Source organism: Hyaena hyaena, unplaced genomic scaffold (genome assembly GCF_003009895.1).
Source record: "Hyaena hyaena isolate Hyena2069 unplaced genomic scaffold, ASM300989v1 scaffold_1867, whole genome shotgun sequence".
Lineage (NCBI taxonomy): Eukaryota > Metazoa > Chordata > Mammalia > Carnivora > Hyaenidae > Hyaena > Hyaena hyaena.
In genome coordinates, this window is record NW_024082498.1 from 84151 (window position 1) to 106123 (window position 21973).

Sequence of the window (21973 nt, forward strand, 5' to 3'; positions counted from 1 at the left end):
GGCCACCGTTGGAGGCGGGGTCCTCGGGGGGCGGGGCCAGGTGAATGGGCTTGGTTCCCGCCGGGCGCGGCCGGAGAAGGTTGGGCCCGCTCGGGCGGGGAGGGAGGGGCCCGGAGCCGCAGAGCCTCAGGCTTCGGCCCGGCCCCAGCCTCTCGCCAGCTCCGCGGGTCCCGGCCCAGGTGAGTGAGGGGCCCCAGGCACATCCAGAGTCAGGGGATTATTGGGGTGGGAGAGTCCTCTCTTTTCCAGGTGGGGTCACTGGTCTGCAGGGAGGGTCGAGGTGTCGGTCCCTGAGCAGCAGAGGACACAGAAGGGGTCGCCGGGTGCCTGATTGAGTCGCTGTGCGTCACGCATGGCCATGTGCCTAGGCGTACCTGGAAGTGCTCCTCTGAGCGTGTTACCTGTGGAACACGGAAAGCCTCCAGGCTGCCACTTTGCCTGACCAATCTTTTTAAAGCACAAACCGGGTCGCCCCTCCCTCATCTAAAACTCTTCCATAACCCCTGTTGCATCCCACTAAGATAAAAATTCGGGGTCCACCAGAATGATCTCATGCCTGGCGACCTCCACTTAGCTGGTTGCCCAGTGCGTTTCGGCTACAGTGGCCCCCTTGATGACGTAAAATGTTAGAAGTAAGCTCCATCTCACCCCCAGCCTTTTGCACTTGCTGTCCCCTCCCCCACCACCTTATCTGTCCTTTTTCCAAACCTTTGTGTAACTGTCTCCTTCCCTTTACTGAGATCTCAGCTCCAAAGTCCCCTGGAGAGAGAGACCTGCCTGACGATACGCTATTTACAGTAGCTGCCTCCTCCAGCCTTCTTTATCCCATGCTCCTGGTTTATCATCTTCCGTGATTACTCTTAGACATTACCTTCTTTATTCATTGTGTGTTGTTTGCTGTGTGACTTGCCCACCAGGCAGTCCAGGCCAGGGCCTTAGTCACATTCATCACTGTGTCTCCAGGGTCTAGAACAGGTCCTGGACACAGTAAGTGCTCAACCAATCAGCGTTTGCTCAATGTCAAGTTTGAGTACCCCTGTCTAACTGTGTGCATGTGTCTATGTGTGCCTGTGTGTGCACATGGGTGTGGTCTATAGGGCATGAATAGCCCCCTTCTTTTCCCCATGCTTGCCCCTACCCCACTCTCTTCCTGATTCTGCTCCCTTCTTCTCTCCCCTGCCCAAATATCCAGAAATTATTCCAAAAGATGAAGGGCAGGAGGAGGACTTATTTGATCTGAATCTGACCCGTGCCCACCCTGAGCAACCCCACCAATCCAAGCTTCCACCCACCAAACTAACCAGAGCCTTGTCAGTGACCCACCTGCATGCCCACTAAAGAGGGCACAAGATAGAGGAAGCTGAGGTTGGGGGAGTCAAGACAGAGGCTGGTCTGGCCCAGCTGACAAACAGGAAGTACACAGACATCCAGGAGACACACCTGGCATTCAGGTATGCAGCACCTGGGGACAGCTCCCTGCCCAGCTCCCCACCCCTAAAGCCATCTGGGGCAGGTCTGGGAACTTCCTGCCCGTTCCTGGCCCTCAGCCTTGCTGACTCAGAATGTGAGAATCCTGGTGCTGTTTCCCTGCACAGCCCATCAGGCCCAGAAAACCTTAGGGGCGGAGGCAGTGAGAAGCAGACGGCCTGCTTCCGTCCCACCCAGAGCAGGTTTTCTCCACCAGACACACAGAGCCCAAGGCCTGCACAATGTCAAGGGAGCCCCAAAATGTCAGAGACCTAAATTTGGCCATAATAATAACAAAGTGTATCGGCTCCAAAATGTCAGAAACTGCAAAGGCAAAATCGCTGTTTGCTGACATGTCTAGAAAATGCGGTATTTTTATTGTCCTTAAAAATGGTATTATAGGGGCGCCTCGGTGGCTCAGTCAGTTAAGCTTCCTACTTCAGCTCAGGTCATGATCTCGCGGTTTGTGGGTTCAAGCCCCTCATCGGGCTCTGTGCTGACAGCCTGGAGCCTGGAGCCTGCTTTAGATTCTGTGTCACCCTTTCTCTCTGCCCCTCCCCCTCTCATGCTCTGTCTCTGTCTCTTAAAAATAAATAAACATTAAACAAATTTTTTTTTTTTATGTTTTATTTATTTCTAGGAGAGAGAGAGAGAGACAGCATGAGCAGGGGAGGGTCAGAGAGAGAGGGAGTCACAGACTGAAACAGGCTCCAGGCTCTGAGCTGGCAGTCAGCACAGAGCCCGACGCGGGGCTTGAACCCACGAACCGTGAGATCATGACCTAAGTGAAAGTTAGACGCTTAACCAACTAAGCCACCCAGGCGCCCCATAAACAAAATTTTTTTTAATGGTATTATATTGAAAGGGTACCTGGCTGGCTCAGTCAGAGGAGCGTGTGTCTCTTGATCTCAGGGTTGTGAGTTTGAGCCCCACATTGGGTGAAGAGATTACTTAAAAATAATAATAAAAATAAAATTTAAGGGGCACCTGGGTGGCTCAGTGGGTGACTCTTGATTTCAGCTCATGTTATGATCTCACAGTCATGAGACTGAGTCCTGCATCCAGCTCTGTGCTGGGTGTGGAGCCTGCTTAAGATTCTCTCTCTCCCTCCCTCTCCCTCTGCCTATCCCCCGATCACATTCATTCCCTCTCTCTTTCAAAATACATAAATACGTACATACAATTTTTTTAAATGGTGTGACATTGGAAAGCCATGTATGGGTTAGATGTTCTTTATATCCTAAGAATTCCTGAATGTGCACATAGATGCTAAGAAGTATAGATTAATAAAATAAATCCCTCTGGCCTGGAATGTTCTTTCACCTGGCCCCTCCCTCACAATCCTCCCAGTTGATACTGATCAAGACCTTTCCCGGCTGCCCTATGGAAAATCTTACGTCTACCACTTGTAACTTCATATCTCATCCCTGACTTTATTTTTCTACTTATCTCTTTCTGACCTATCTACTCCTTCATCTACTTATTTATTTTCTTTAAAATATTTTTTTAATGTTTATTTATTTTTGAGAGAGATAGAATGTGGGGGTAGGGAAGGGACAGAGAGGGGCGGAGACACAATATCCGAAGCAGGCTCCAGGCTCTGAGCTGTCAGCACAGAGCCCGAAGCGGTCTCAAACCCACAAAATGTGGGATCATGACCTGAGCTGAAGTCGGATGCTTAACCGACTGAGCCCCCCAGGCGCCCCTACTTAACTGCTTTCTGACCCCCTAGAACAGCGGCTCCCCAAGGACACCCCTATTTTGCTCCTGCTGGGCCTCTAGTGGCTAGAGTATGCACCTGGCACACTATGAGTGCCCCATAAATATTAGTTTGAGTGAAATAGTTAATGAAATTTTTATAAAACATAGTATCATGTCATCTGCATAAAATTTGCATTACAGGGGCACCTGGGTGGCTCAGTCAGTTAAGCGTCAGACTCTCGATTTCCGCTCAGATCATGATCTCATGGTTCCTGGGATCGAGCCCCGCCTGGGGCTCCAAGTGGACAGTGCATAGCCTGCTTGGCATTCTCGTTCCCTCTCTCTCTCTGCTCTTCCCCTGCTCACACACTTTCTCTCTCTCTCAAAATAAATAAATAAACATGTTTTTAAAATTGCATTACATTTGAAAGCAAAGCCTAGGTCTTCTCCCTTTGCAAGAATCCCGGGGAATGCACATATCACAGCAAATTCTAAATTAAACTTAATCATAGCCCAATTATATGTATCTACCATACACATACACACACACACACACACACACACACATATAAACAAAATTTGATGCATATATATATATAGACTGGGTAAATTGTTTAATTTAGAATATGGTTATACATATTATTAATTATATATTAATATATTATATTATGTAATATAATAATTATTTAATAATAATTAATATAATATATTAATATTATACACACACACATACACACATACACACACAGAGTTACATTATAAGGTTTGAAGAACATGGAAGGGCTGACCTGGCCACTCAAGAAGTTTAGGAGGCAGGAATAATTCTTCCCATTTTACAGATGTGGAAGACGGAGGACTGTCGAAGTGCAGAGTTCAACCCTTGCACCCTCTGTCCCCAAGAGCTCCATGCAGGTGCCACAGGATGGAGAGGACTTTGCCGGGCAGCCCTGGTACCATGGCCCCCTGTCCCGTCAGGTACCTCTGCTTCCTGCAGAGCCTCAGAACCATCTGATGGGCAGCCTCCCCTGCCCTGACCTGGTGGGGACTCCCGGGTCCTGAATGAGGGACTTATGGTCAAGGTCTATTGGAAGGGGTGGCTGAGGGTCTGGGACTGTCTTCAAGCTTTGTTATACTTAAATGACCATTTTCTCTTGGATAGTATGGCTGAGGGTGACAAAGGGGCCCTAATGTCCCCCAAACCTGACTCCTTGGCTTTGCTTGTCTTTCCCTGTGGGTCCCAGGCACGTGTGGCCACCAGGGCCCCATTTCCCTTTCTTATTACTTTCATTGATTTTACTTTTAGACATTATCTTCTTCATCTTCCTTCATGTGTGCTTGTCTGTCTGGTGTCCTACCCACTAGGTGGTGCAGGGCAGGGCCTTGGTCTCACTCATCACTGTGCCTCCAGGGTCTAGAACAGGTCCTGACACACAGTACGTGCTCTATCAGTTCTGAGCACTCATGGCATCTCCCTCTCAACTCAAGTCTCCCCACCCTCATCCCTAACTTATTTGTCACCCTCGGGAGTCCTGGACCCTGGGCATACAGTCAAATTGTAAGAGTCAGTGTCACTTAGTGGTTAAAATTCCACACCCTGGAGCCAGACACCATGGATTCAAATCCCAGCCCTACAACTTACATTCTGTGTGACCTTGGGCAAGGTATTTGACCTGTCCGGGCCTCAGTTTCCCCATGTGTGAAATGGGAATAATGGTGTCTACTGCTTAACCTTGGAAAAGGATTAAATGAGTTCATATGCCTACAGCATGTAGCCTGGTGTGTAGTATGGGCTACCACCATATTTATGGGCTCTATGGGCATCCACCATATTTATTGTTCAGCCCCCAGCCCCCATCACCAGCTCTGCTTTGCCTCTCCCTGTGGTGTCATGGCCCCCAGCCCCTGTTTTAACACCAGCCACCATGGCTGGCATAAGACTGCTTGAGAATTTTAATAAAGGAGGGTTTCGAGGTCACAGTCAGTTTGGAAAGGCCCAGTATTTGTGTGTGTGTGTGTGTGTGTGTGTGTACAAAGCCTAGTGCATTTACCCAGGTTGAGAGCTGCATTAGTCAATGTCAGCCAGCAGCTGTGACAAACGTCCCCAAGATGTCACTGGCGAAACACAAGAGACATTTATGGGCTTGTTCGTGTTACAAGATGAGATGGCTGAGGAGCAGGAAATGCAGAGCTCCGGATATCAGTCAGGAGCCAAGCTCTTTCCATCTTGTGGCTCCGCCTTCCACCAGGGCTTTGGGGACATTTCCTGACACATAGGGGACAGAGCCTGTAGGACTGTGCAGAAGGGAGGGTCTTGTGAGGCAGGCCTGGGACATTCCCAGCAGCACTTCGGCCCTCATCCTATTGGCCAGATCATATCGAATGATGACGAGCTGCAAAGGAGCCTGGGAAATGTACTCCGGAGGTGTGCCCCTGAGGAAAGGGGAGATGGTTTGATGCAAAACTACCCTGTCTCTGGGGTGGCTTTTCTGGGTGGGGGCTGGGGGTTACGCATCACCATTGATTGCTGGTCTGGGCTCATGCCTAAGCCCCCTGCCCCCTTTCCTCCTTCCCCAGAAGGCTGAGGCCCTCCTTCAGCAAGATGGGGACTTCTTGGTTCGTGCCTCCGGGTCCCGTGGGGGCCACCCAGTGATCTCCTGCCGCTGGCAGGGCTCAGCCCTGCACTTCGAGGTGCTCCGTGTGGCCCTGCGTCCCCGGCCAGGCCGGCCCACAGCCCTCTTTCAGCTGGAGGATGAGCGTTTCCCAAGCCTGACCTCCCTGGTTCTCAGCTATGTGGCCGGGCAGCGTCCACTGTCCCAGGCCACAGGGGCGGTGGCCTCCAGGCCGGTGACACGGCAAGGTCCCATTCGACGCAGCTTTAGTGAGGACACCCTCCGAGACAGCCCATCTCTGACAGAGTTGCCCAGGTAATCACAGTCCCCCTGCCTCTCGGGTGACACCCAATGCCCCAGAATCCCTCCACCTGTGTCATTTAGCGTCAGATCACTCTTGGTTGCTGGAGCTTGTCCTGTGCATCGTAGGATGTTGAACAGCACCCCTGGGCTCTATCTACTAGGTGCCTGTGGCACCTTCTCCACCCCACCCCGAGTTGTCACAATGAAAAAAATGTCTCCTGACACTGCCAAGTGTCCCCTGTGGGTAGGACTCCTTGGTTGAGGCCCACCAATCCTGAATGGGTGGATATGGGGTTTTCTGAGCATCCGTGGGGGCTGCCCTGCTACACATCTCCCTCATGTCTGTCCCTCAGGGCTAGGAAGCGGAGTGACAGTCAGCCTGCAGGCTTGGAGCACATGGGGTGGTCAGGAGAAGATCACTGTGGTCCAGGTAAGGGTCTCCCAGGGCAGCACTTGGCTCAGAGGTGGCTTTGCCCCTCACTGCCTCAGTGATATGGGCAAGTGACTTAACCTCTTGGAAGATGAGGACAGTAATGCTTTCAAAATTGTCATGGTGATTAACAAATACACAGGAACTTTGTGAGGGCTTTAAAATGTGGGTTTATGATTATTCCCAGAAGCTCTGTGTACTTTCACCATGCTGAGCTCTCTAATAATGCCTGCCACACCCCTTCCTCACTCTAGCCACACAGTCTTGTTGGGGCTGCCTCAAGATCTTTGCACTTGCTATACTCCCCGTGGGAAAGACCATTCTCCTCATCTTTTCCCTACTGACTTCTCATTTAACTTGGTTTCTCAAAGCAGCCGACCCTGACCGTCTTACCTCAGATGCTCCTTGTGGCTTGTCAGGCCCATTTCCCCCCATTCCACATGAGCCCTTACTGCACGCCAGCCACTGTGCTAAATGCTGAGATATCTCACTCAACAAGAAAGACAAAGATCTCTGTACAGGTGGTGCCGGCATCCCATTAAAGGGTGGCTCAGTCAGTTAAGCATCTGACTCTTGATTTTGGCTCAGGTCACAATCTCATGGTTTGTGAGTAAGCCCTGTGTCGGGCTCGGTACTGACAGCATGGAGCCTGCTTGGGATTCTCTCTCTCCCTCTCTCTCTGTTTCTCTCTCTCAAAATAAATAAACTTTAAAAAAAAAAAAAAAAAAAAAAGAAGGAACAGCCAATGCAAAGATCCTGGGACCAAAACAAGAGTTTGAACTGTTCATTCAACCAAAAGGAGGTGAGTCTAGCTGAACCATCTGGGGCTCAGATTTCAGGAGCCTTTTTTGGCTACTCTGAGGACTTTGGCCTTTACGTAGGGTGAGCCAGAACAGTGGGAAGGTTTTGAGCCCCTATAAGAGGGTCTATGTATATGCTTGGTAAATACAGAGTCTCCCAGAAGGCTGGGTGCAGCTTTAAGTTCTAATAACCTCAAAAGACATCGTTTGAAAGTTTGATGAATTCTGTTTCTTTGATGCTTTTGTCATCTTGTGAATTTTGAATAATTGTTCCTATTTTCATTTTCTTTGTTACAATTTTTTTAATGTTCATTTATTTTTGAGAGACAGAGCATGAGCAGGGGAGGGGCAGAGAGAGAAGGATCTGAATCAGGCTCCAGGCTCCGAGCTGTCATCCCAGAGCTTCACACCGGGCTCGAACTCACAGACTGTGAGATCATGACCTGAGCCGAAGTCGGACACAACAGACTGAGCCACCCAGGCGCCCCTCTATTTTAGTTTTGTATGTACTTCCCATCTTCAGTCAGAGGGGCAAAAACAGAAGAATTCGAGTTTAAACCATAGTATTCAGAATTCATATATAATTGTCAAAGAAAGTTCATTTTCAAACCATTGGTAAGTGTGTAGCATTTAGATCAATGAAGTTTTTTAAGTTCAAAGCCACCCCAAGATACCTAGTTATTGACTGCATGAACCAAGAGGGGGGTATCACAGGAAGACCCCTACCCCAGCTATCTTCTCTGTGTACCCCCTTCACTCCCTCTTGTTTGACCCCTAGAAGCCTCAGCCAAGCCCACGCGTGCCCTCCCTCGGATGGGTAGTGACCCCGTGTTGCTGAAGGCCCCAGCTCCCCTGGGGTCCTTTGCTGACAGCCTCAGGGCCTCCGATGGGCAGCTTCATGCCAAGGCACCAACCAAGCCCCCTCGAACACCCTCGCTGGTGCTACGTGATGAGTCTGGATGCCCCCCAACATACTGTGAGCTGGTGCCCCGAATGCCCAGTGCCCAAAGAACACCCCCGGGCTACAGCAGCCCAGAGACAGAGGCCCCGTGGTGGGAAGCCGAAGAGGAAGAGGAGGAAGAAAACAGAAATTTTGTAAGACCACAGGCTGAGGTCTCCTTCTGCCCCCCTAACTACCCCTCCTGCCTGCTGGGCCCCCAGAATCGGCCCCTGGAACCCAAAGTCCTGAGTACTCTCCGTGGCCTGTTCCTGGAGCACCATCCCGGGAGCACTGCCCTCCACCTACTATTGGTGGACTGCCAGGTGGGTCACCTATCTGGTCCCTCCTCCCCAGACAGGGGCTAAAGCTGGCCCCTCACACCCATATACTCATTCTGTTCCACTGACACCCCCACTAACTCCCCCCAGGCTACAGGGCTTCTGGGAGTGACCAAGGCTCAGCGGGATGCCATGGGGGCCGCCTCAGGCCTGGAGCTGCTCACGCTTCCCCATGGGCATCGCTTGAGGCTAGAACTTCTGGAGAGGTGAGCCGGCCACCTGAAGGGTCTTCAAACCTCCGCCCCCCCCCACCCCCGCCCCTCAGCTCCGAGTTACAACCCTCCCACTGCCCCAGACCCTTGCCCTCCACCCCGCAGACACGAGGCGCTGGCGCTGGCTGGGGCTGTGGCGGTGCTGGGCTGCGCAGGGCCGCTGGAGGAGCGCGCGGCCACCCTTCGGGGCCTGGTGGAGCTGGCCCTGGCGCTGGGGCCAGGGGCGGCGGGGGACCTGCCTGGACTGGCCGCCGTCATGGGCGCCCTGCTCATGCCCCAGGTGCGTGGGGAGCAGAAATGAGGAAGCCTGAGTGCAGGAAAGAGGGAAGAGGAAGCATATTCAGGGCTCCTCCTCCAGGTGTCCCGGTTGGAACGCACGTGGCGCCACCTCCGAAGGAGCCACACAGAGGCCGCACTGGCCTTCGAGCAGGAGCTGAAACCTCTGATGCGAGCGCTGGATGAGGGCGTCGGTGAGTGGCATCACTTGGAGGTCCACATGAACCCTAATCCGTACCCTAATCCAGTCCTAGGCCCCGCCCCTGGTTCTGTCCTAGGCTCCGCCCCCGGCCCCAGGCGACGTCCCCTGACCCAGTTGCTCCGTGTTAGGCTGGAATCTGCATTCCTGGGCTTCTTTCCTAGGGGCCTCCTCGACTCAGAAGAGGGTCCGAGGAGGGTCCACCCTCTTCGCCCAAGACCCCACCTTCTGCCCCAAGCCTAGCCCAGAACCCTTCCCGCGTAGGACCCTGCGACCCCGGCGAGGTGGCGCTGCCCCACGTGGTACCCGCGGTGCGCCTGCTGGAGGGCGAGGAGCTCCAGGGGCCGCTGGACGAAAGCTGCGAGCGGCTGCTGCGCACCCTGCAGCGGGCGCGTCGGACGGCTCAGGACGCGCCCAAGTTCCGCCAGGCGGCGGCCCGGCGCCTGCGAGGTGAGTTCCCCCTCTGCTCCCAGCTGCTGGAGCATCCGGACTTTCCAAGCACCCCAAAACCCCACCGGGCCAGGGACCAGAGCCTCCCGCCCCGCCTCCCAGAGTCCCACCCACACTGGACGGCCCGGCCCCCAGGGAGTTCTGAGCCCAAGTCCCCGCGTCGGAGCCAACAATGTTGACAGGAACAGTGGGGGGAGCCACTGTCCGAGCCACGTCCACGGACTCCCAGTCGCCGGCTCCCACCTGACGCGGCCCTGCCCCCCCCACCCCCCAGGATCTCTCCAAAATGAGCCACGCCTTCAGTCTGGCAGAACAGCGCCCCCATTGCGCTCAGAGCCATCCCTCCAGTCCCGGGGCGGCCCAGCCTCCAGAATCTCATTCCCGCTTTCTCTGGCGACCTTAGCTCTCTTCTCTCCAAAAAGGCTCAGCCTCCCCCAGAACGTGTCGTGCTGGGCGGCCCAGACTCCGAATCTTGCCCCCCAGGCGGCTCCGTCTCCAGGCGCAGCCCCTAAGCCCCGGCATCCAGCGCCTGGGACAGACCGCCCCCTGCACCCTGGCACTGTAGGTTTCCGCGGCGCTCCTTAGCCACCCCACCCCCATCCTGCAGAGGGACTCAGGGAGCCCCCTCGCTGCCAACCCCGCCCAGCCGTCCAGAGCTTCCGGACAGTCCCTCCAGGTCCCTGCTGGGAGAAAGTTCCCCTGGGAGAAGGCCGGTGCGCGGAGGGGGGTGGGGGCAAGCCTGGAGCCTGGACCCCGCCCCTAGCCCTTCTGGCCCCGGCCCCAGGATTCCGTCCGAACCCGCAGCTGAGGGAGGCCCTGACCACAGGCTTCGTGCAAAGGCTGCTCTGGGGAAGCCGAGGCGTCGTGGCACCACAAGCCGTGCGTCTTGAGAAGTTCCAGCGCGTACTCAGTGTCCTTTCACAGCGTCTCGAGCCGGACAGTTGAAAGCACAGACCCCCTTCTTCGCACTGGGACACCCAGCCAGTTGCCCCAAGCTGCTCACACAGCCAAACGCGTTGGGAACCCCCATTCCACCTCACAGAAAGTGGGGGCCAGATTCACAAGAACCCATCCTGCTCCCTAAACACGATCGTGAATCCTAGCATGAGGGACAGCCTTCTCCCTCACGCTAGAAGACCCAGGGGTCTGGAGACTCTGGACGTCCCATCCCAGCCCCCGCCTCCCTGCATATAACCTACAAATGGTGAACATGAAGCTTTCATAATAAGAAAATGCGCAGATCTCTTCCTCTGAAGCCAGAGTTCAAATGCTTTTTAAAAGCTGTGTGACTTCTAGCAAATGGCTCAACCTCTCTGTGCCTGCCTTCAACATAAGAGAGGCTGTGTACTTTCTGTGGGTTGTCATGGGGATTAAAGCTCAGGAGTTTATGTATCATGGGTGGAGAATGCCTGGCATGCGGTAGGTCCTCACCACCACCTTTTCTCAGTCAAGCTGCCATGAACACAAACAAGGAAGGGGGATGTTTGGTGCTTTTCTCCTCTTACTGAAGTCACAAGCACCCAGCTCCGGGAAGTTTTGTCCAAGGTCTGCCCAAGTTTACTTCCCTTTCTTCGCGCCCCCTGTGGCCAGGAAGGAGGGTGGCATCTGCTTATCCAGCCTCAGGCTCTAAATCTATTAATAAGGCACAGACTCCAAAACCTTTAGGTCATTTTTTATATAAAACAAAATGGCCCTAGCCCAGCGGCAGGAAGAAAAGATCTGAAACACGAGTATGTACATCAATGGTGGAAGGCACAGCGGGTCCGTTCGGGATGAGGGGTGGGGGTGTGGGGGGCAGCAGGTTACACGGGTCTCAGCTGAAGCCACGGGGGCAGAAATAAAGTGCGTAGGTCCTGGGGCCCCCCGTGGCCCAGAAGCAGCAGCCAACAGCCCCCTTCTTCGCGCCCGTGGCAGGGTTCAGTTGAGCGTGACGCGGAGGTAGGAGGTGGGCACGTAGCCCTCACCTCCCTGTTTCCGCCTGACTCGGGTCCAGCCGTCGCCTTTGTCTTCCTCCATGAGACTGAGGTCTTCACCCTCGGCCATGGAGATGGTGCCCTCGCTGGACCCTGTCACGGAGCGGCAGTGGGCTCAGATCTGCTTCAGGGGCTTTGAAACAGGACGGAGCCAAAAACAACCCCCCTCCCCCACCCCCGCAACTGTGACCCGCCAGCCGTCCTCACCTTCAAAGTGGTAGATGGCCACGCAGTGACCTATGGGGGATGCCGGCTCCTCCTCAAAATCCTCATCAAATTCCGTGTAGATGGGGGCCTCCTGACCCTCCTCCGAGAGGGGCTCTTCAGAGCTGCTCGGGGAGAGCAGAGCAGGTGAGGCTGGGGCTCCTGGGTCCTGGGGGCAGACCGCACTCTGTTCTCCCCGCTCACCTCTCCTTGTTATCCTGGGATCTGCTGTTGTTGCCGTTGCTGCCATCCGGCGGAGCGCTGGCTGGGGGGTCTGGAGGCCGGGTGTGGCGGCCCAGGCTGTCACCCCGGTTGCTCAGGACCCGGCTCTCTGCTTCTGCCAGCCAAGCCTGCGAGGAAGGAGCCACAGTCAATTCCAGGGCAGGGTTCCGGGGTCAGCCCATTCCGGGCCTGGAGGTTTCCTGAGATCACCCGTGCACACCCAAGGTTGTGATGAGAAACAGCTGGAGCACCCCCCAACACCTCCCTGTCCCCCCCCCCCCCAGGAAGTGACTCAGCCAGGCCCGCTGGCTCCCACCCCTCCCCAGGGTCTTCCCTGACCTCATACTTCTGCACTTCCAACTTGAGCCGTTCGATGTTGTTCAGGGTTTCCGTGATCCGGGGCTCCAAGCTGGCAGGGTCCCCCATCTGGGGTGTCTTCTCATATACATCCTTCATTTTCTTCAGGGCTTCTCTGGGATGGCACAGACAGATCAGAAAGAACGGTCCCGTGGGACTTAACAAGCAAACAAACATGTGCTTTGCTTCAAGGAACAAACAGCAAGACGAGGCGGCGGTTAAATCTCAAACGCTTGTGCTTTACCGCCTGGGTTTGAATCCCTGTCTGGGCATATGCTAGTGAGTTTGGATTAAGTTACTGAACATCTGTCTCAGGATACAAATCTGGAACATGGGGGCAATGATACACACGGCTCATGGGAATAGCTGGGAAAATTATAACAGTGTCTTTTTTTATCCAGATAAATACCGAGTACCTATTGCATACCAGGCCCTGTTCCAGGCATCCAAAAAAATAGCCCTAAATAAGCCCTCATCGGGATCCTGCCTCTCTGCTCAGTCTCAGGAAAACTTGGGAATTCCGGTGAATCTAGGTAATAGGTTTGAGATGGTGTAAGGCATGCAGTAAGCACTCAATAAATGCTAACTATTATTATCATTAGCCCCTGGTCCCCGTTTCCTCCAGGAATATATATACAGGCAGTAGTAGTAACAAGCATACAGCTTTGAAGCATGTCAAACCTGGTTTCAACTTCTTCTCAGTCCTAATATGGCATCCATGTTACAGATGAGGGAACTGAGGCACAGAGAGGTTAAACCAGCTGGAATTCAAGGCCGGTCTGTCCTGACTCCAAAGCTGTGCCCTTAACCCTTACATCATAAAAACTCAGGAACTACAAAGTTCCATATAGAACTTTACACCAATAAAAGTTTTGTACAAGAGGTTCTGTGCAAACGGCAAAATAGAATTTGGCTGTCTGTCCACAAGTGGCAAACGTCATCCTTATTATGTAAGGGGACTAGGAAGGGAGGATCTTGTTGCTTGGAAGAAGTGAGTATAGACTTTCTTTTTTTTTTCAATCTGGCAGACTTTTTATTGTTAGTATTTTAAGTGTTTGAGGTATTAAGCAGATAACCGTATGTTTTGTTTTGTTTTGTTTTTTTTCTTTTGGCCAATTAATGTAGTAAATGAGACTAATAGACGTTTTTATATTGAATCATCTTTGCATTACTGGGACAACACCCAATTGATTAAGACTTATCTTTTATTTATTTATTTATTAAATATTTTTATTTATTTCTAGGAGAGAGAGAGACAGCGTGAGCAGGGGAGGGTCAGAGAGAGAGGGAGACACAGACTCCGAAATAGGCTCCAGGCTCTGAGCTGGCAGTCAGCACAGAGCCCGACGCGGGGCTCGAACCCACGAACCACGAGATCATGACCCAAGCGAAAGTCGGACGCTTAACCGACTAAGCCACCCGGGCGCCCCAAGACTTATCTTTTAAAAAGATTGATTGTGGGGGGCGCCCAGGTAGCTCAGTCGGTTAAGCCTCCTACTTTGGCTCAGGTCATGATCTCACGGATCGTTGAGTTTGAGCCCCATGATGGACACTGAATGGACAGCGTTGAGCCTGCTTGGAATTCTCTCGGCCCCTTCCCTGCTCATGAACTTGTTATACGTAGTCTCTCTCTAAATAAACTTAAAAAAAAATTTTTTTTTACGTTATGGTAAAATACACAGAACACAAAATTTCCCATCCAAACCATTTTGAAGCATCTGGTCCAGTTCCACTGCATTAAATACACCCACACTATGGTGTAGCCAATGTCATCACATGCTGTATCATTTTAAAAATGCGTCATTGGGTTTGTCTGGCTAGGATTCTGCATTTAAGATCCTAAGTGAAATAAAATAAACCCAGAATTTCGTTCGATTTCTTGAGTTCTTGCTAACAGATACGGGAATGGATTCCACCAGCCTCCTAAAGGAGCAGGCAGCTTTCGCTTTTTTCTGTTTGCTGGAATGACTTGTATAAGAGGGGAAGTCAACGCTTTCCTTTTGAGTGTGTTAGAAATCACCTATAAAACCACTGGGGCCTGGGGTCTGTTGGCAAGGTCTTTGAGCACCACTCTGGTCAGGTTCACTTATTATTTTATTTTGGTCACTGCCTGCCCGCCCCCAGCCTTACCTCTGGTCAACCTCCTTCTGCAGTTCACGGCTCCTTTCTTCCAGCTGCTGCTGAAGTCGCTTTCTCTGCTGCTCTGGGGGTAAGTGGCTGAAATCCTCAGTCACCACTGTCTGCAAGGTCAGAAGACATTGCCCTTGGGATCAGGGATTCTAAGCTTCCAGACTCTAAGACACTGTTAAGACATACCAAGTCCACCTTCCTCCCCACCCAAGGTTCTTGGGGGGCAAGGCCATGCAAAGAGCAAAGCAGGTCCAGGTCTGACAACTGGAGGAGGGGGCCCAGCCAGCGGCAGGAAGCGAGCCCGGGGTCCCGCCACCCAGCCGCTGGGTGGGCTGGGGCTGTCCCCTCCTCCACCTCCCCCGAGGCCTCACTTACCCCACGGCTGCCTCGAAGGCTGCGGAAGGATGCTAGCCGCGGTTTGACCGACTTACTGATCTCACTCAATATGGCCAAGGGGTCGAGGCCGGAGCGGGGGGATGGGGGTCCATTAGGCAAGGCCGAGGGCAGGGGGCCCCCCAGGGGGGAGAAGGGTGGAGGGCGTGGCTACCGACGGGGGTAGGGGAGGGGGATGGGTCAGGAGGGGTGGGAGCATGTAGAGAACGACGGATGACAAACGTAATAAAGAAAACAGAAAAACAAAATGGAGAAAAGAAAAGAAAACAAAAACAAAAACAAAAACGGTAAGAAAACCAGAACTCAAGATGCACAATCACACACAGAAAATGCATGCAAAGAGCAACATAAAAATCTGGGATGTGGTGGGGAGGACATTAGACTGTGAGCCAGAAGGCTGGACCCCTCCCCCCCCAATGTCGCACCCCCACTGAATTCGATATCCAGTACCTAAGCATGGGGCCTGGGGGTAGGAGGCAGGGAGGCCTAGGTTTCCGTGCACCCAGTTTTCTGGGCTCACAGTCTAGGAGGCAGAGGGAGATGCATGCAGGAATCAAGGTCTCACACAGGTATATGGCCACAGAGGTCAAAGGCAAGCCAAGAGAAGGGTAGAAGGCATGAAGGATTGGGAGGTCTACAGGTGGGGTCTAAGCTAGGAGTCTCATGTACAAACTGAAAAGGGGTGTCAAACGATGTCAAGAGGGATCAAAAGTATAAAACAGGAGTCACAAGATATAACCATGGGGTCAGGGGGGATGGTGTCTAAAGATATAACCGTGGGGAGGGGGGTGTCTAACAGGTATAAAATGGGTATCCAGGTATGTACTTGACATTAAAGGCCAAAATCCCCAAGAAAAAAACAGCCTGAGGGTCACAGGCCCAGAGTCCCCAGGGCCAGCATCTGGAGCCCTCACCCAGTCCTGAACCCCAGAAGCAGGTCTTCTCCTAGCATCCTGAGAAGCAGCACACAGACACCACAGGCCTCCACCCCTGTACCCCATTCAGCCTTGGGGGACTCCCAGGCCAATCACCCGGCCGCCTCCCTTCCCTCCAGCCCGGGCCAGCAGCCAAGAGGAAAATTCCTGCCCGGGACTCAGCGTCCTGGCGGCTGGGGCTGACTCAGTGGGGGCCCCCTGTCCCCACTCACATTCCCCCTCCCAAGGGCCCTGGCCCCCACCTTGTTCTTCTTGCCGAAGGGCCAGCGCTTGGCCCGGCTCCGACCAGGGCCTCGGAGCTCAGGCCGTCCATCAGAGGGGGTGCCCAGGCTACTGTCTGAGGGTACGCGGTTCATGGGCTGGCTGAAGTCTTCAAATTCCACGTCACCCGGGCGAGCAAAGCCTGACTTGTGCAGCTCAATTAGGACCTGGGAGTCCTGTGGGGGGGTGGGCGATGGTGGGGGGCCGTCAGGGGCAAAACGAGATGCTGAGCCTTTGGGGTCCTCCTACTGCCCCCCAAGTCAGCCCCCTCGCCCGGGACCAGACACCCACGTTCTTGGCATCTACGGCATCCGCAGCCACCTTCATGCCCTCTAGACACTTGGCAATGATGGGTACCACCTGCAGCTCGGCCTCAGACAGGAGCCCATACCCAGCCCCCAGGTGGGTGGCCCGACGCTCATCCATGTCCTGCAGCTTCTGCGGGGGCAGAGACAGGGGCGCTAATGGGGGGCTTGGGGGCAGCAGCAGGGATCCAGGTCCCAAACACGATGAGGCTCCACACTGGCCCCAGCCCCGAGCCCTGTCTGGTGGGGAAGACACAAAATCAAACAGACCTCCGGCCCAGGGCGGTCATTGTGGGGGAGACACAGGACACGGGAGATTTCAGAGAGGCCTTTGAGGAGCTCCCGCCTTGCCCGGGGAGTCAGCAAAGGCTCCTCAAAGTTGGTGACAGCAAACAAAGAGCAGACCTTGCACAGATACTGCCAGCCCCAGGGTTGGGACAAAGAGGAGAGCTGGAGGCTAAAGAAAAAGAGGGGAAATTTGAGACCTTTCGGAGGGGATGTTAGACCTGGGGCTTAGAAGAACGAATGGAGCCTTTCAAAAGGAAGAGGAAGACACCCCTGGCAGAGCAGCTTGAGTAAACAGAGCTTGCTGTGACTGGTTGTTTTCCTAGCTGCTTTTCGACCAAGAGATCGGGACATTGCAGATAAGGTTTTGACAGCTATGTAAGAGCTGGTTCGCGTTGGGGGTTTTTCAGGAGGGTGGGGCCGGGGGCTTGGAACACTCACATCGAATATCTGGGGCATCTGGGAAAAATAGAAGTGGGCCTGGTCACGGTTGAAGCGCTGCAATTGGGCCGCATACTCATTTTTGCTTTCTTCTGCCATATGGCTTCGAAGGTGAGCTTGTTGCTTGGCCTGAGGAGTACGGAGGGAGAGGTCGCTGCCAGGTCCTGGCCGCATCCCAGCCAGACTCCCTTCGCACCCCCCCGCTGCCGCCGGCTCCCCCCACCAAGCCCATCCCAGACCCCACAAGTACCTTCTCCACATCAGCCTTGGTGGCATTGATATCCTGATCGAGTCGCTCCGCAGTCTGGGCTGCCTTTTCAGCCTCTCGACAGTCCCGCTCAAACTTACGCTTACTCTGCGTCGGGGGCAGAACCAGGAGGTAGTAGCGTGAGAAGCCACCAAGGTTTCAGGGATTGGCGGGAAGTCACCCCGCAAACGGGGGACAACGGGCATGGCCGAAACCGACAGGACTAAGAGGCTCCAGGCTAGACAACCTGGGCAGCTCTGTGATCAGCAACCCCCTGTCCCAGCTACCCGCAGGGCCAGAGCCACCCTTCTCCACACCCACAAACTCACATTCTCCAGCTGTTTGAAGCCACTTTCCAGCTGCTGCTGGGCCCGACGGCCTTCCTGAAAGTGCTGTGCCAACAGAAGAGGTTAGGCTCACCTGGATCACAGTAAGCCGCCCCTCGGAAGACCCAGGGAGGGGGAAATCACTCACCATCTTTCTCTCCTGTTTCATCTCCTGTGAGTACTTGGCCAGTTCAAGACACACGCGGACGCTGAGGTTCTCGGCCACCAGCTCCCGCTGGCCCGCAAAGTCATTCACCTCCTGGAGAATCTGCATGAAGGACTGTTGCTGGCTGAACCTGGGGCAAGATGGGAGAGGGCGGCAAGCCAAAGTCAGGCCCCCCAGGGATCCACCTCCATAAAGGAAAGGGAAAAAGCCCCAACACATTCCTCCCGGAAGCAACCATAAATCCTGGTCTGCATCCCTTATCCTAAACCCTTCAGTGGGATGCATTTTGGAACTCAGAATTGTTCAGGTTTAGAAAGGGATACAATGCTGACATCTTTTATGCATCAACCCAGTGGGATCAGAGCAGCATCAAACACCACAAATGTGTTTGCAGCCAGAGGCATTAATATTCACACTAAGTGATATAAAGACCAAGGATGTAACTAACATCAAGCCCGTTTAGGTCAGAAGTTGCTGCCAGACAAGTTACCAACACAATCTTGATTTCTAGAGCTTTTTGGATTCTGGAACTGGGGACCTGGGGGAAAGCGAAATGTTCCTATGACACTATTGCCAAGGCACCGTTTCAATGCATTATCTCAGTTAATCTTCGCATATGCCCTACAAGGTCATCATCATCATCCTCATCTCACAGATGAGGAAAACAGAGGCATAAAACAGCAGTCGATTGCCCAGCCTCACTCATTTGGTAACTTCTGGAGCTTCTCTCTCACTTAATAGAGGAAAATGGAAAACTTGAGCCGGGTGCTCAAAGTAGTTGGGCTAGAAAATAGCGGATTTAGGATTCAACACAGGTAATCTGGATGCTGTACCCGTGCCATCCCTCTAGGTGGGGGCTGAAGCAAGAAGTGAGGGACTTGCTTGTGTAGCCTAGCTGAGGGAGAGAAAGTGAGACCCACACCCTCGGGGGGCCCCCCAAATCTAGCCCTGCAATTCCTCTCTATCCTTACTTGGATTCCGGGTCATCTTTGGCAGGTCTCTTAGGTAGGTATTTTTTCACCAGGCTCCTAACAGAGAGAGGCAGAAAGGTGAGCCCCTAGCCCTCCAACAGCTCCCCCAAGCCCCACGGTGGGTTCCCCTTAAGGGCTCACCTCAACTGCTTTGCATAAGCCTGCTCCACCTCGGTCCGCTCTTTCACGAACTTCACATATCTGTCCAACAGGTCCAGCCCCCACTGCGTGTGCCGCTCGAGCACCTCAAACTGATCCTGGAAGGTGTGAGGATCCGGAACAAGATGTTGGGACCCCACAGCTGGCCGACCGGGCGGCGTGAGAAGCCTCAAGGCTCTGAGCTCCGAGAAGGAGTGGCTTCCCGGCCCCGCCCCGGCGCGGCGCGGGAGGGGGGGCAGGAAACCGGCGGGAACCCCCTCCCCTTCCCGGGAAGGGCCAGGGAACAGGGGCGGGGCCCCAGCCGGACTACAGGGTCCCGGTCGCCAGACCGCCAAGAGGGGTGTGGAATGGGGCAGAGCCACTCCCCCAGCCCTGGCTCCCCTAATCCCCCCCTCCAGATTCCGGAAAATCCGGCCGGCCCGGCGTGAGTCAGGCCAGAGGGGCAGGGTTCCCTGCAGCTTGGGGGGGCCCCAGAATGTCCAGGGCACGGGCACCATGTTCCTCGGGTCGCCAAGCTTCCCGGGGTACCCTCCCAATATGACTCCGTCTCCCCCAGAGTCCACTGCACCTCCAAAAGAAACGCCAGAGTTGTGGGGGAAGGAATCTAGTTATCCCGCTGCACCCAGGAACCCAGGGATGCCACCGCCCCCATAAAAAGGAGGGTTCAGAGGTCCGGGCTAGGATACGGGGGAATTTCTGGGGCTTCCAGAATAGAGAGTAGAGGTGGCCTGGGGGCAGCCCCTCCCTGTGCCTGGGGCAGGTTGGGGGAGGGGGCTGCGAGGCGAGGCGAGGCCTCGCAGCCCCCTCCCCCCCACCCGAGGGTCCCAAGCTCCAGGGTGTAGATTGGAGGCGCCGGAAGGGCAATCAGAACTTCTAGGTCCCACGTGGAGTTGAAAGTGGCCAGAGGGTCCCCTCCCCCGCCCAAGCCGGACAGGCGGGCGGCGGGCAGGGACCCAGGGGCCGTAAGATAAGCCGCCGGCCCAGCCAGGGTGCTCAAAATAGGTGACCTCGCCCGGCCGCCCCGGCCTTGTCCCAGGACTTCTGCCCTCCTCATTCCGAACCCCGCGCTCAGTTTCCCCACTCCGCTCCTGCAAGGTCGCCCTTCGCCCAGGGCGTCCAGAAACGCCCTGGGAAACTCCAAGAGAGGGCGGAAAGCTGGGTCTCCAGGGGTCGCTGAAGGGGAGAGTTCCGAGCTCCCGCTAAGGTATTGCAGGAGCAAAGGGGATGGGGGTTCTGGACTCCAGAAAGGGAGGAACGTGGAGCCAGGCCGATCGGACTCACCCACAGCTCAGTGCCCCAATCCATGCTGCTCCCGCCGAAGCCGCCGCCGCGCCCGGTCCCCGCCGCCCGCCGCCGGGAGACTCAGCTCGGGGCGGTGCGCCCGGCCCCGCCCGCCCGGGCCCGCCCACTCCAGGCTCGGCCCCGCCCCCGCGGGCCCTGCCACGCCCCCCATCTGCGCGGAGCCCCTGAACAGCGCCCTAAAGGCGGGACCCCCAAGGAGGCGGGGTCCTACGGACGCCCCGCCCCCTCTTAAAGGAACGTTGCCATCCGATGCCCCTGGACCGACCCCTTAAAGGAACCCCACCCATTTTCCAAATCCCCCAGGCTCCTCCAATCCGCTCCACGCCTGCCCTGCCTGGGGCTGTTCTTACTTTTTCTCTTTTCCTTCAACCATTCCTTAAAGGGCCAAGACATTAAAACCCCAACCCGAGAGGTCCTTCCCCCACCCCTTCTGTGGGAGAACCTGAGGTCACCCCGCACTTGTGGGCCGACTGGGCTCCAGACATCTATGCTCGTCCCACTAATGGTCTCGTTCCCTCCGGCCACAGGGCGGATGGGAGGACTTCGATCCTGCCCGGAACGCGTCCGTGCCAAGGCCTGGTCCATTAGCGCCCCACCGCATCCTGCCTTCCCACCTCCTCCTGAAGTCTGCACCGGGAAACTGAGGACGGGCCGTCCTTGGGGCACCTGGCCCAGGTCTTTCCTCGGCTCTCAACCAGTTCTTGTTTCCACCTGCCCATTTTCCAGTCGCATCCATTAAGACCCAATCAGGTTTCCTAGTCTGTACCGATCCTGGTTCCGACTCCACCTCTCCCTCCAGACACTTGGACTCTGGGGGTTGGAAGTGTGTCACCTCCTTCATAAAAGTTTGTTCGCACCTCGTTAATCTCTTTAAGGCACTGGGATGAAAGGAGAGAGAATCCTGCAGCTCCCACCCTCCTGTCTCCAGACTTTGGTCCTTAATGTCTACAGAGGTGACAGACGCCCCAGAGCCCCCAGGCACAAGTTAGGCTCTAAGCTCCCAGGTTCTCAGTAGACACAACTGGGAGCCCCAGAGAATAGTCCCAGGAGCCCACACTGGGACAGATGGCCCTGTGGGGACCTGGCCCCACCTGCTGGTGGCTTCTGAGCTAGAAAACCTCAAGTTGTAAAGTGGGCTGTGCTCCAGGGGCTGGGGGACCAGATGAATCAATCAGTGGCTCAGCCTGGTGTTAGAGTCTCACCCTGACCTCAAATTGTGCCAGGTCGGCACCACAGTTGGGTTGGGATCTCAGACGGGTCAGAAGCTGCATGGAGGGGTCAGCAACCCAGTAGGGGGTCTTGGACTCAAACTAGGGTCCAAGAGGTCAGGCCTAGTCTGAGGTTAGGACTCCAAATGGAGGGGCCAACCAGAGATTAAGGCTCAGTGTAGGTTGAGGGTCAGAAGGGAGTGGGGAAGTCTGGATTTCAGGCTGATGTCGGGGCTCAGCTGCAGGTAGGGACACAGCCTGGGGTTGGTGTTCAGCCCATCGAGAAGTCCAGCTTGGGATCTGTGGATGGGCTTCTAGTTGCCTCATTCTAGGGTGGGAGGCTCCGCCTAAGGCTGGGATCCA

The 21973-nt window shown here is 54.8% G+C and overlaps 2 protein-coding genes across 6 annotated transcripts; one reads left to right on the forward strand and one right to left on the reverse strand.

Moving 5' to 3' along the window:
• The first annotated feature begins 87 nt into the window (after positions 1 to 87).
• On the forward strand, positions 88 to 11118 carry SH2D3A (SH2 domain containing 3A). Of its 3 annotated transcripts, none has more exons than XM_039225025.1 (10): positions 88 to 179; positions 4008 to 4143; positions 5743 to 6092; positions 6434 to 6510; positions 8089 to 8573; positions 8679 to 8794; positions 8906 to 9080; positions 9159 to 9270; positions 9540 to 9725; positions 10489 to 11118. In XM_039225025.1, exons 2-10 carry the CDS (start codon positions 4075 to 4077, stop codon positions 10668 to 10670), a joined length of 1752 nt encoding a protein of 583 aa, XP_039080956.1. In that variant the 5' UTR covers positions 88 to 179; positions 4008 to 4074; the 3' UTR covers positions 10671 to 11118. The 3 variants fall into 3 exon arrangements, with proteins under 3 accessions (XP_039080956.1, XP_039080957.1, XP_039080958.1); XM_039225026.1 differs by having other exon boundaries at positions 10510 to 11118; XM_039225027.1 differs by lacking the exons at positions 88 to 179; positions 5743 to 6092 and having other exon boundaries at positions 4091 to 4143; positions 10510 to 11118.
• Positions 11119 to 11539: 421 nt separating this feature from the next.
• TRIP10 (thyroid hormone receptor interactor 10) lies at positions 11540 to 20448 on the reverse strand. Of its 3 annotated transcripts, XM_039225021.1 has the most exons (15): positions 20382 to 20448; positions 19083 to 19198; positions 18942 to 18998; positions 17953 to 18100; positions 17808 to 17870; positions 17482 to 17586; positions 17232 to 17360; positions 16492 to 16638; positions 16182 to 16376; positions 14987 to 15154; positions 14612 to 14721; positions 12464 to 12596; positions 12107 to 12252; positions 11906 to 12027; positions 11540 to 11791 (listed from the first exon to the last, which is right to left on the reverse strand). In XM_039225021.1, the coding sequence occupies exons 1-15, from the start codon at positions 20403 to 20405 to the stop codon at positions 11643 to 11645; spliced, it is 1812 nt and encodes a 603-aa protein (XP_039080952.1). In that variant the 5' UTR covers positions 20406 to 20448; the 3' UTR covers positions 11540 to 11642. The 3 variants fall into 3 exon arrangements, with proteins under 3 accessions (XP_039080952.1, XP_039080954.1, XP_039080955.1); XM_039225023.1 differs by lacking the exon at positions 18942 to 18998; XM_039225024.1 differs by lacking the exon at positions 14987 to 15154.
• Between the last annotated feature and the right edge of the window lie 1525 nt (positions 20449 to 21973).

Bases quoted from the DNA above. Each gene is read 5' to 3' on its own strand.
- SH2D3A (XM_039225025.1), top strand. From the start codon at position 4,075: ATGCAGGTGCCACAGGATGGAGAGGACTTTGCCGGGCAGCCCTGGTAC. The intron at 8,574-8,678 runs GTGGGTCACCTA...AACTCCCCCCAG, and splicing joins TACTATTGGTGGACTGCCAG to GCTACAGGGCTTCTGGGAGT. The intron at 8,795-8,905 runs GTGAGCCGGCCA...TCCACCCCGCAG, and splicing joins AGGCTAGAACTTCTGGAGAG to ACACGAGGCGCTGGCGCTGG.
- TRIP10 (XM_039225021.1), bottom strand. From the start codon at position 20,405: ATGGATTGGGGCACTGAGCTGTGG. The intron at 17,361-17,481 runs GTACTTGTGGGG...CGTACTCCTCAG, and splicing joins CCAAGGCTGATGTGGAGAAG to GCCAAGCAACAAGCTCACCT. The intron at 15,155-16,181 runs GTGGGGGCCAGG...CCCCGTCGGTAG, and splicing joins CCTTCGGCAAGAAGAACAAG to CCACGCCCTCCACCCTTCTC.